This window comes from Chenopodium quinoa, unplaced genomic scaffold (assembly GCF_001683475.1).
Source record: "Chenopodium quinoa cultivar QQ74 unplaced genomic scaffold, ASM168347v1, whole genome shotgun sequence".
NCBI lineage: Eukaryota > Viridiplantae > Streptophyta > Magnoliopsida > Caryophyllales > Amaranthaceae > Chenopodium > Chenopodium quinoa.
This window is the reverse complement of record NW_018743136.1, coordinates 1359040-1373039: the sequence shown is the minus strand read 5'-3', so window position 1 is coordinate 1373039 and position 14000 is coordinate 1359040. Positions and strand designations below refer to the sequence as shown.

Here is a 14000-nt window from a genome sequence, read left to right as displayed (position 1 = left end):
AATTGCTATTTGCTTGAAATTGTGATGGAACCGGCGTATTAGGGGGCTTTTTGTAGACACATCAACGCAAAAACGAATTCTACACAAATTCGGAGATATCAAGACCATCGCGTCGCGATAGGACGATTGCATCGCGACAAACGTATTGCGTTGCAATAAAACTTTTTATCTAGCGCTGCAACACGTTATCTAGAGCTTGTTAATTAATTTGACTTTGACTCGAATTTGTACTTCGATTTTTTGGGGATATTCAGAATTTAAAAAATTTATCCAAGGCATATTGCGTCGCGATAAAATTTTTGGTCCAACGCTGCAACACGTTATCCGGAGCCTATTAATTCGACTTTGACTCAGATTTGTACTTCGATTTTTCGGGGGAATTCTAAATTTTGAAAATTTATCCAACTCTATTTTGTAAATACAAATCCTCATATATTCATGATGATTGGAAGAAATTATTTTAAGTCTTAATTATTGTAATTTTATTTTAATTTACTCTATTTTCTTTTTTCATTTTTTTCTTTTTGAGGGAGAAAGTCGGATACCCTCCAACGAATAAAAATGACGCAAATTTTGCGCAAATTTCTCACAAAGCTCACACACTAACATGCACAAAATAAAATGTAAATTCCAAGAATAAAATTTGCATAGTAAGTCTAGTGTACAGACATCATGCCTAACATAGTCATAAATCCACGAAAAAGAAAAGTTCCATATAGTAAAAAATTACATAAATGAAAATGCATAGGTACAAAGCTATGGCGTCGGAGGATGAATACCCAGAGCATCATAAAACTGCAAGGTCCGTAGGGTCACTCCCTTGCCATCATCTACGCCCCAAGCGTCGGAATAGAGAGTGTAGGGCCAGCCCATCGCGTCTTCTACGGTTCCTCCTGCTGCGGCTGTCGCTACGACGAACTCGCCCATTACGTCCCGCCATCCATGAAAGGAACCAACTTCAGATCACCCCCACCAGGTGGCATCGCAGACATCCCCTCAAAGGAAGAGCCAGAATCATCTAATACTAAAGTATGAACCAAACCCTCTTGTCCCTTCTGGTTCTTAGTTGAGGTACGACGACGACTAAACTCAGATCTCTCTCTCATAACCTCTGGCCTTGAACGAGTACACGTCAGAGGTGCAGGCTGAAATGAGATAATAAGCCAAGTCATATATACAGAGAAACAAGTAAACAAAAATAATGCAAGTGAAGAGATATACCAGTGCCACATTACCATCACGACGACATGATGCTCGATGGCACAACCTCACGAGCTGTCAAAGAAAGGTGTACATAGTTGCTGCCATTCTCGTCACCACCTCGCGTGTGAACTAAAAAAGTAAAAGATTATCGAGATACACATATGACAAAAAAGGCAAGAGATAACTCACCTAGGTCTGACGTCGGGGGATCAACCTCTCTGCCAAATGCCACTGCTTAGGAACTGGGGGCACCATCTCCTCGATCGGCCCATATGTCCTCTATATGTGATGGATATATCGAAGGCACAAACTCCACGGTCGCTGCTGCAGCATGAAAAAGTAAACTCCAACAACTTAAAACTGTTGAAGGCTACCAAAAAGGAGAAATTAAAGGATATAAAGACGCACCTCATCCCCATCTAATATGCAAGGTGGGGGAGCCAACTACGACAAAAGCCGATCGGCATACAATCGACCTGAATGGCTAAATCTCCACCAGTCCACACCAACCAGCGTCGAATTCATGTGAGTCCGAAGGCTGGTCTGGTCCATCATATGCGCAAGAGGATGGGACGGAGCGATGAAGACCTCGGAGGAGTGCTGGACTGCAACTCTCTCGCCCAAGTACACTACATCATCATATGTGCATTGGAAGTAATGTATATGGGATGTGTACTGGTAAGCTAGTGCAAAACTGTCCAACCCCACCCATGGATGGTAGAGGACCTTAGGGGCCTCTAAAAAGAGCATCCATAATTCTCTATCCTACAAAAAAATCAAAATAAATAAAAACAATGATCCATACCGAGAGAAGCACCTCTCTCACGTGCACAGTAGCAACTATACGAGGATAATGGCCTCCCTAACTGGTAGCAATGGGGAACCCTCTAGGCAATGACCTGGTAGGTGCCAAGGTTGGGCCGGGAAGTATATGTAGAACCAAATCTGGATGACAAAGAAAGTGTAAACATCAGTGAAAGCCAATACACACAAGACGCTTATTTCGACCAAACAAAAATAGAGTATACCTTTACGATCCTCAAGAAGCTAGAAAGTGTGACCTTCTCCTCAAGGCTATGCTGGAAACAGGTGAGTCGTAGCCCAAGTAGGAAGTCAACATAGGCTAAGCAAGCTCAATTGAAGGTCCCGACCAACAGAAGGTCGCGGAGAGCAGGGGGGTAGTAAAGCAGTGCTCGACTATCCTTGTCTAGAGAAAAGGTCCCTGACACGAGGATCAGAACAAAGATGCATACCCACTGCTCCGGAGTGGTTGCATTATCTCAAAAAGCCACCACCAGCAAGGACCGGCAGATAGATCGACGACTGGTATGTACTGATCCAATCTCGACGCAAGCCCGAACAACGATAGGGCCTATCAACTCGTAAACCTCCGGGGAGGAAAGAGTAAGGTCCCTAACGAGAGGAATTGCAGTCAACCGGAACTCTAAGCCGGTGATGATAGAGAAGTCGAGAGTAGGGCTCAGCAGAGTGCGGTCTAGACAGCACCAAACCGCAAATCAATATTGCGGTTTGGTGCGGTTTACGGTTTGGAAAGTACGGTGCGGTTTTCAAATTTGACCAAACCGCGATTTTGCGGTTTGGTGCGGTTTCAAAATAATTTTAAACCAAACCGTACCGCAAACCGTAATCGTAAACCGTAAAATCAATAAATATACTTAAATTTAAAAATAAACTCTAAAAATAAAAAAAATAAACAAATAAAAAAAATAAAAGATCCTAAGATTTTTTAGGGTTACTGATTTTATTTTGCAAAACCTAGTAGCCGACATATTCATCTCTTATCCTCATCTTAGTCACTATCCCTCTTCTCCCTCATTTTTCTTCCTCTCTGACTCTTTATATCAATTTCATAATTTCTACATCTTTTTCTCCTTCAAATCTTAATTATTGTGAGATCAAGACCATTGATTTTCAAACAAATCGACCACCACATCCAATCATATTGTTAATTGCTCGCCTCCAATACAATATTCACAGAGAAATAATTAAATCTTTGTTTAGAAATCTATAATATTCATGTGTAAATCTTGTGTTTTACATGATCAATTGGTTATAAGCATGCGTTTTATACATAGTATCAAATTTGATTTTTTTTTTTCATTTTATTATTTGTTTATAACCTCTCAAATTTACAAGTCACAATTTTAAAATTTGTGTATGGTTTGATAGTCTCTTTAATTTTAAAATTTGTACAACTAATTTATTAAATTTTTTTGGTCTAGTTTGTTCGTCTCATACAACGGAGTCGGGTACTGGGTCTTGCAAAGTAAGTTATTACTTCCTCAATTTATTAGCATTTTTCTACAATTGTAAATCATGTTTATTGATTTTACTTCCAACTGATTTATTTTTTATATTTTGACGTGTAGATGTCAAGTGCAGAAGGTAGTCCAACTTTTGTTGGGACTCCCCTTGCTGATGATGATAATGAGAAGGTAGTCCAAGAAGGAAAAACCGCAAACCGCACCGCACCAAACCGTATATTGCGGTGCGGTTTGTACATAATTGTGATTTGGTGCGGTTTGAAAAAATCACAAACCTTAATTTTGCGGTTTGGTGCGGTTTGAGATCCAAACCGCACCGTGCACAGCCCTAGTCTCGAGAGGAGTGACATTCATCTCACCCTAAGGAAGATGGAACGTGTTAGTGGTGTGCTAGAAGAACTCCACTAACGCCCGAACAAAGTAACAGCTCGGCTGCATAGGCTGAAGAGCCAATGTAGCCTCGAAAAGAGGAGTCAGGCCGTGTAAGGAGGGTGTTCCCATCGTAGGGGATCCTTCCTTAGATACCCGTGGCCTTTAAAAGCCTAGGACTTTACACTTGTTAAAGTTTATTCGGATTTGAATTCCTGACTGTTGTGGGGGACCTTGAATTAGAATCGATTCTATCATTACGCTTTTTTGTAAGAAACAAGTAGGAGTCACCAATGAGTTTTAGAAAAACCCATAATCCTCGTTCCTGTCTTTCTCCCATGTGGATTTTATGGGATAATTAGCACAAATCGTAAGTTCACCCATGCCCAAATTGGTCTACATAAACCATAAATAAGTTCGGGAGCGAGGGTACTAAAATAACGTTCCCTTTAAAGGAGAATTGCTATTCTAGCCCTAGTGCGGCCTCTACTAGCTCTTCCTTTTTTACAATTTCATCACCCAACAATAATCTATGCAACTTGATAACTAAAACTAAGTTATTTGATTTTATTTACAAGCATTAATCACATACAAATTACATTGCAAAGTCGTTATTCTTTATTTAATTCAAATTCGTGAAAGGAGAAAAGGTAAACAAGATTTGCCTTGGCTTAAGTGGTCAATCAATCAATTAATTATTCAATTCTTATCTTATTTAACGCAATATACTGTGTGGAATTGATTAATTAAATATCCCTTTAAAGTGGTCAAACAACACTATTTTATCGATTAAAGTTCTTTTAAACAAGAAAACAAGATGTGATTTATCTAAGTGCTCGAGAATTTACCGCTTCTCTTTTCTAGATCTCCGTTTTGAACACTTATGGACTCCTTTTTGTTTGGGAACCTCCACCGTAGTAACAAAAATTAAGAGGGTGAGTGCTTAGGACAAAAGGGTTTGGTAGCACAAGTTCGCAAGAGTTTCTGCCAGAATTTTAGGTTATTTTTCTGTGTGTGTAAGCCTTGTAATAAGCCACTATTTATATGGAATGGATGCAATTAGGGTTTTAAGCATTCTTCCGCAGCAGGTGTTGCACGCATCAAGATGAGTTACGCGCGGTATTCCAGCGCAAGTAATTTCGTTGCGCTGCTATGGGCAGCGCAACTGGATGTCTTGCGCGCGGTATTATGGTAAGGTTCGATTTTATATTTTTGCAAAATTCTGAATCTTCCATGAGCGCATCTCTAGCAGTTCTGCTGGGTGTTACGCGCAACTTAATTAGTTGCGCGCGCCAGATCAGCACGACTCATTGAGATGCACACGACTTTTTCTTTGGAAGCATTAAATTTAATATAGGCGCCTCTAAATCCGTCATTATTAAGTCTTAACCACGGGCTTAAGCCTAATTATGATCGGGTTTAGTTAATTGGACATTGTTTGTATTTTTTTTGGGGTTAGGCTAGTCTTTTTGTGTCTTTGCGGCTTAGCCAGTCATCTATAAGTATTCTTCACTTTGATCCAACACGAAGATGATTTTATTTATCGTCATTACACTTCTTGTCGGGACATGAGGCCAAAATTAGATGCCTAAAGTTAGCCCCCACTTTGATCGTGTCTAGAATAGACGAGGATCAAAGTAGCCACGGATTTAAATCCGAGACTTATTATGAAAAATTCTCAATAGAGAATCTTTCAGAAATGTTAAGGATGTCGAAATGATCCTTGATTTGCGAAGTGTTTGAAACAAGTAGCTATCAAGGCTAGAAAAGTATTTTCTAGTATTAAAGTGCTAAAGAATCTAGATTGATCCTTTGCAATTTTAGAACGCTTTTACAAGTAAAGGTGTTTTGGGTGGTGTCATGTCATGAGAAGAGATCGGTTTAAAAAGGATTGAAAGGGGATAATGTCCTTCCAATCATGTCATCGTTGGTCTAAAGTTCCTCGATACGTCATTGAAACTTTCGCTTGATTTTGACAATTTGAAAAGATAATAAAAAGAATGTTTCGGCTTACGCATCCTTCCGGCTTTCGCAGCCTTTTGGGTTTCGCAGCCTAAACATTTCGGATTTCGCAGCAGAAATAGAGTTCTTGACAATTCGCTTGTCAAAACGCAATACTCGATGTCCACAAGATAGAAATACATGTCTCATGACTAGGGATGGCAACGGGTCAGATCTAGAGCTGGTCTGGATAGACCCGGATCCAGATCCGTTTTTCAACCTTGGATCCAGATCCGCCCCGGATCGTTCGGGTCTAGAAAATGAAGACCCAGATCCAGATCCGAAGGATTCAGTGGATCTGGGTCCGGGTCCGGGCCCATAACGGGTCTAATTAAATAAACAAATAAACACAAATTACATAAATTACACAAAATTGCAAAATCACAGAAAAAATATGTACAATTAAACCCACGAAACTGCATCATATAAACTTGATAGAAATTCATCAAATCAAATGCAAACTTGTATAAAAACATCAATAACAAATCTGAAATACTACCTTAATTTATTTGTTCCTAAAAAGTAAACAACAAAGAAACTAAAAAGAGGTCTTTGACTCCGTTTCGATTGCCGCCGATCTGACAGGGAGTACCGGGGTGGAGAGCAGGCTGAGTAGTGGAGGCTGGACAGAGAGAGAAAGTTAAGGTTTGTGGGTTGATTTTGGTTTCTGAATTTTGATATGGGCCAAAATTTGTGACTTTGTGAGTCTTGTACTCTTGTTAGTTGTTAGTTTGTTACTCTTGTATTATAAATTTTATTTTTTTTAAAAAAAAAATAAATTTACAAAATGGATCTACGGATCCGGGTCCGGGTCTGGTAGTTAGACTCGGACCCAGATCCGTTTTTTCAAGTAGGACACGGATCCGACCCGGATCTGTCGGGTCCAAAATTTGAGGACCCAGATCCGTGAAAAACGGATTTGGATCCACTGATCCGGGTCGGGTCCAGATCCACTGCCATCCCTACTCATGACTGGAGACATAAATCCAAATCTAGTGAGAAAGAAAAAAATCGGCAACTCTCTAAGCAGTTTTGTCCACAAGATGAGTACACGTGTCTCAAAACTGGGGGCATGTGACTACATAGGTGCGACATCGTCTTGTCGTTCTTTATACAGGGGGTGGACGACACCCTAACTGTTCAGTAAGCTAGAAAGCTCACTAACTACCGTATTTTCTTCCAATCAAGAAGTGTCTGATCCTGAATGGTTCGGCATGCTCGTCGACTCGTGAGCTAACTCCTAAAGTAAAGTAATTCTCTACCTTTTAGTTCCAAGAGGTAGATCTCGCAAAGCTGGGGGAGAAGTGAAATTTTACGCAACAACTACACCATACAATTTTACGTTGTATGATAACGCCTTGCATTTTTACGTGGCATGATGACGTCTTCCTTTTTGCCGTGGACATGAAAAAAGAAGAAAAGTCGGACATTTATAATGTCAGTACAGTAAAATGACAAACCTGTCATAATGGTAGAAAGGTCATTTAATACCATGGCATAAGTAATTCTATTGTGGCATTTAGTAACCCCATTTAATTATATCTAGAATTCTAAAAAAACTGCTCTATATATAATATGTACTTAAAACACAAAACATTAATATTCGAATAATAAAATCATAAACACTATCATAAATACACTTGTATAGTAGATCTTCATGACTTTTTTATAACTCTGTATAAATTTCTCTTACTACCTTCAGTTTGCATTACTCAAAACAAAAGAATATTTTATATCTCACAAATAATACCCCTCTGTTGTGAGTAATGCCCGAATCGGAGGTTGTATTATGTTGATTATTTAAATAGAATGATACACACATGCTCAAAACGTAAAGGAAAAATTGCATTAAATAATACAACCTTTGGCCCGTTTTTTTTTTTTTTTTTTTTTTTTTTTTTAATAATACAACCTTTGAATATTACAACCTTTAGGGGGTCTCTATTTTAAACAAGACATAATTGGTTGGTAACCTGTTTTTACAGGTTACCGTGACACGTGGCTTTGTTTTATTGGTTTTGTCAATTTAATTAATTATTTTTTAATAATAAGATTTATTATTATTATTATTACTATTATTATATCTCAAAATAGATAAAGTTATACAACCTATAGAAAATAAGTGGGAAGCTGAAATACAATCTAGACCCCCACTCCTCTAAGTATAGAAAAATCGATCCTAGTAAAGATATAAGCTGCAGCATGTGCCTCAATATCCTGAGTCTTCGGGAACTTCTTGATCTACTTCATCAATGCAAAAGCCTCCTTTTTCTAACTTCCCAAGAATAGATAGAGAGAAAGGAAGGAAGCTATATCCAATTTTTTTTATTTTTTTTTATTTTAATATTATTAAAAACCCACCAGCCACCACTTCAATTCCCTCATCACCCAGCATCCACCTTCTCTCCCATATTTCCCATATGCAGCGACCTCCATAAACACCACCCACTGACAAAAATCCCGTCAACTGACAACCCCAATCCCTCCTTCCACCTTCGGCCAACAATCCCTCCTGCCAGCAAAAATCAGACCCACGACCTTTTCGTTTGATTTTTTTTTTTTTGGTGATATTAAAGTTTAATTGAAGAATTTTTTGTTTAATTTGTAAATTTTTTTATTGTTTTTGGCTCAATATTAATTTGAAAAAGAAACTGCTTCAATTAATTTTTGGTTTGTAGGAGTTCAACATTTTTAAATTGATTGCTTTAATATGGTTTTATGAGGTCTGACATTTTGGGGCTGAAAATATGAGGCGCGACTGCTCTGTTCTTTGAATTGGTGGTTGTCGAGGTGGCTGAAATGCACAGTGGCAGTAGCGAACTTGTGGTTTATTGGGTTTCTCAGTTGCTGAGCGGTGCTAGCTGTTAGGGTGGTGCAACGGTGAAACGGTGAGATCAGGGAAGGGGGAGGTCAAGGTAAGAGGGCAAGGAGTGGGTGAGTCAGCCGGTGTTAGGCCGAGGGAGTTGGGCGTCAGCCGCATTGTCTCCAGGAAGTGCTTTGTACGGGGAAGGGGGGAGGAGGTGGCTATATGGTGGGGAAAGTGGTGGCTGGTTGGTGGGTTGGTTTTTTTTTTTTTAATTAGTAATTAATTGAATGTTAGATCTATTAAAAAAAAAAAAAATTGAATGTTAGATAATTTTATCAAAATGTAAAAATCTAAAATTATTTATTAATATTTAGACCAATTGTATAACGACACGTGTAATGGGTAACCTACTTAACGTAGGAGCGGAGCCAAGGGGGGATGGGGTGGGTCATGGCCTCCCCCTTGGCTCAAAATAAATATTAAATTTTGCATACAATTAATAAAAGCTTTAGTGTAGAGGAGTTAGTTTTTGTCATGTGATAGTGAACAAGAGGTAAAGAGTTCAAATCTTGCAACTAACATTTTATCTATGTAGGTTAAATATTAATGCAAAAATAAATCTATTATTGGTGATCACTTGAAGTATAATCATATTAACCCTAAACAAGATTATTAATTATCTATTTAATCGTGATTACAAGTACAAATTCCCTTCAACACATGCATAAAAAGCGTGATCAAGTAATAACAATAATAAACATCAAGCAACATAATAATCAAAATCATAATAATCATCAAAATAATAATAATCATAATAACAATTATAAGTAAAATAACAATCATAATTAAAATAATCATGGTAAAGCATAATAATAACAAGATCCTGGGCATGATACTAACAAGATAAATAATAAAACCTAGCATGTCACTAAACATTAAATATCAAAACTTTAACCCTAACATGATACTAACATGCTATTAGGAAAGAAAATAGGAAGCATTCTTTTAATCATATTTGATATTACAAATTACCCTAAGCATGATACTAGGAAGCAATCAAAACATCCAAACATGATACTAGGAATTAAAATAACAATCTAAACATGATTTCTATATCATAATATCAATTAAACAATTAAAGTACTTACTTTGATGCCTCGTACCTCTTTCTAATAACAAAATACACGTGTTATTAACTTCAAGGAAAGTAATAAAATTAAAGAATTAAATTAAATAATTGAAATAGAGATTTGGGATCAAACCCTCAGAAATATCAAACCTTTCACGTTTAGGGCGAAGGCAACTTCGAACTTGAATAGGTATGCCTAGTACTAACGTATGAAGAATTGTGTTTGTAAAAGGCTAGGCTAGAAAGAGGGAGAGTGAATAAGATTTAGCTTAGAGAGAGAGAGAAGAATTAGAGGATTTTGGTTATTGAAAAACGGAGGTCCAGAGACCCTATTTATAAGAAAATATTCCGGAATCGATAAAAATGAATCAAAGTTCGAAAAGGAATAAAACACCTCTCTGTCGCCAGTGACAGGGCTCGTCGCCAGGCGCTGCGCTGCAGTGCAGCGCCAGGCGACAAACCTGTCATTTGGCGATGCAGAAGGTTTTCCACGCGCTTTCAATGCGGAATCCAATTTTGATAAAATCGAGTCGTAAACTCTGTGTTTAAGGGTAAAATCGTATTTTTATATAAAACACCTCTTTTATTCCAAATAAAACTCATACAACATAATTATCAATCCTAATCCAATTAGGATTTAAAAGAACTTTCTAGAAGATTCTAGAAAACTATAATCAATCCTAATAGCTTTAGGAATGATAATCCATAATATGCCATTCTCTAGATCATTGGGCCGCATATAAGAACCAAACCGGGCCCAGCTTAGTATTTTGTCCATAACTTCCTCATTATCATCGGAATTGGGCTTATAATTTATCGTTGGAAAGCTCTTTTCGAGCCCCATCCAACTACACCATTATTGGACCATTGTCATGGACCAAACTAAACTGGACTGGCTATTTTCATAAAATAGAGCAGGTTTTCGAAAATAGAAAGAAAGGTTTTTATAAAAACTAACCGCAACATTAGACCTTTCACACTTTCACTTCATCCGATTATGATTCGACGCGAAAGATATTCATCACCAGGTTTGGTTTTGGGAAGACACAAATGGGTGTCTACAAGACCCCCTAAAGATTGTAATATTTAGGTATAATCCAAAAATTGTATTATTAAAAAAAACCGGCAAAAGGTTGTATTATTTATTGTACTTTTCCAAACATAAATAAATGAAAAGTAATGCATCTAAATGAAACCATCAAACTAGCAAGCGAATGTTCAGATATGCAAAGGGCAAACACAATTCTCTTTGCCAATATCAGAAGCAACACAAGGAGGTTGATTTTTCCCGTCTTTGAACCGAATCGAACGCTTTTCAACTAGCTCGTCGAGGAAAGTATCCAACGTCTTCTTTGTCATATTAGGCATGACAACTATATGAGCTATGTTCTCTTGACAAGAGAGCTGCCAGTATCGTATAAACTCCTCATCTTGTGGACGTTCGAATACCACGGTGCTGCTTAGCTCATTGAGCATGACACTGACTCCGGCCCCTCTAAGCCGGTCTTTAAGGTAACTGGCTATGATTAGGCAATTTTGAACCTGTTTCTTGAGTCCATTGTATCCTTTGCGGTTCAAAGCATACCATAAGTAGACGGGGGCTAGGCCGTTCCTACTCCCCATGATTGTTGTATCCATTGTAGCTATATACTCTACATTTCTTGATAGAACATTAATGTGTTCTATCCTAACCATTTGAACACCACAAGGCATCGGACTTCCCACAAATTTGTGGCCGGAAACACATACACTATCAATTGGCTTCTTGAATGTTATATGAGGTGCCTATAAAATTGATATGAGAAGATGTAAAAACAATAGTGTGAAAAAAAAAAGGTAATGATGCTTACAAGAAAAATAGACAAAAAACTATAAGACGTATAGTTCCTGCTTTAGATGGTTGGCTACAAGGAGGTGCAATAATTTGAGGTCTTGAGAATTCCACAAGGCCCTTAGTTTAAAAGGCCTATATATGTATGTTGTATGAAAAATGATGTATAAACACAACTACAGTCTATAGATATGATACAAACATAAATCAATACTCTATAATTATTAAAAATCTATTAGTTTTCCAATATGATTATATCTAAATACATTATTTTAATTTGGCAAATCACATCACACGTCCACACGCCCACACCTATGAAGGATTATTATGATCTGTGTTTTTGTTTGATGTTTAGAGAACCACAAGGGCAGGGTGATGAGAATCGATCTCAGAATCTCATCAAATCAAGATGGTTAACGACTTGAGTTATCCCTCACTCTCTGATAGATTATGATCTATAGTTAAGCAAATTACACCATTTTGGCAATGGTGTAAGTCTTGCATGGTTATGGTACGGTAGTTAAGATACGCGTGTGTATGAAATATGATGACTGCGTACTATTGCATTAATATATATATATATATATATATATATATATATATATATATATATATATATATATATATATATATATATATATATATATATATATATATATATATATATATATATATATATATGCTGACCACTAGCTAACAATAGCCATGGTGTAAATTTGTACGTAATAAAAGTGACGTTTATTATTAAGCCGCAGATTGTAAGATGACATTATTTTTCGTCTTCGCCTGGTACTAGGATTCGTCGCAATTAACCATATAAGATGAAATTGTCCAAAAATGCAAGAAAAATGCTTTATAAGATAGTTAAATTACTAACTCGATCTAGGAATGGCAGCATAAGTCCAAACAAGGCTGCATCACAATGGATATAGAACCGATTGCGTGGGAAACCACACTCTTCAAGTGTTTGTACGACTAGATCGATATCATCAATAGCACCTTTTACCGTAGTCCCTGCAACAAGAGACCACAAATGGGTCATACCATCGCGTTTATTTGGTTGATACAAGTCTAATTTTTTGATATCTCATATCTCTAACAAATAACAAAATATTTTAATGTACACTGAACGATTGAGCATCATCATGTACTAGACCTGAGCTTAATTGTGTATCATAACGAAAAGATTGAAGTAAAAGGATTAGTTACCTATGGAGATATTAATGATAGCAGGTTTATCTTTGTTCTTAAGAAGACAATCCTTCAAATCTCGGCAATCAATCACCCCAGAAGCTAGTGTTTCAACCTTAACACAATTCATTCGGTACATACGTGCAGCTTTAAAGACCGAGTAATGTGCCTCTTTCGAAACATACAATATTCCATCAGGAAACATTTCTCTACTGTACAATAAAAATATATAAATAAATAAATTAATTAAGGGTTTGTTTGACATTGATTTTTTTTTTTTTAATTTTTTTTTTAATTTTTTTAAAAAAATCAAAAACATGAAACAATTTTCAGTTTTCAAAATATATTATCATGAATTTAACAAGTTTGCTTTATTGTTAAGCCATTGTGAGACAAATGTCATATGACTTTGGAAAAAAAAAAAAAAAAAAAAGAAAACTACAGTGATGCCAAACGAACCATAAATTTTACAATTTCACATTGGTCGCTTGATTTTACTAATCAAAACTAAATTTTAACAAGTACATATGTAACTAAATTTTGACGAGTACTCCCTCCGATTTTTTTTATTTGCATCACTTGCAAATGCATAAAGTTTTAAAATAATGAATTTGGTATAATATAATAATGTGAGTGGATGAATAATTTGTATTAAGTAGTGGGGACTATGAGAGAGAAATGATAATTAATTTGAGTGAGGTTTAAAGTAAGAAAGAGAATTAATAAAATATAGTATAAAGTTACTATATATAAAAGGACAAAAGCTAACGAACGCCCCGAAGGCGTTGGTTAAGCTAGCTAAAAGTAGAAAGATTAAATTAAAATAAACATTAATCATATCGATCGATCGACGCGTGATTTTGTCATGTTTTTCAAAATTAATATCATTTTAGGTAATATTTTAAATGTTTATCCAACGCCCTGAGACGTTCGTTAGCAAGATCCATATAAAAGTGATGTAAATAAAAATTAAACTACCATAAAAGAGAAGCGGTGCAAATTTTTTTTTTACAAAAAAAAAAAACATAGGGAGTAAAGATTTTTACTATTTCACTTATTTTCATTAAGGAAATTTTGACAAATACCACCTTCTATTATGTCCATTTTATCAATTACCCACTTCTTTTTTTTTTTTTTTAATTTTGTTTTAATTTGAAAATTACCACCTTCTATTTTCAAAAACAT

At 36.4% G+C, this 14000-nt stretch overlaps 1 protein-coding gene and 1 long non-coding RNA gene across 2 annotated transcripts in view; one reads left to right on the top strand and one right to left on the bottom strand.

Moving 5' to 3' along the window:
- The first annotated feature begins 3453 nt into the window (after positions 1-3453).
- LOC110732018 lies at positions 3454-3722 on the top strand. The gene is made up of 2 exons (XR_002513413.1): positions 3454-3490; positions 3594-3722. It is a non-coding gene; the product is annotated as an uncharacterized LOC110732018 (long non-coding RNA).
- Positions 3723-10987: 7265 nt separating this feature from the next.
- The window catches only part of LOC110732086 (serine decarboxylase-like), a 35277-nt gene continuing 32264 nt past the window's right edge, over positions 10988-14000 (bottom strand). Inside the window, exons 3-5 of the mRNA XM_021911999.1 lie at positions 12834-13027; positions 12502-12638; positions 10988-11578 (exon numbers count right to left, since the gene is read on the bottom strand). Of these exons, the coding sequence (XP_021767691.1) occupies positions 11012-11578; positions 12502-12638; positions 12834-13027 (898 nt within the window). The 3' untranslated portion in view covers positions 10988-11011. The remainder of the gene's footprint in view (positions 11579-12501; positions 12639-12833; positions 13028-14000) is intronic.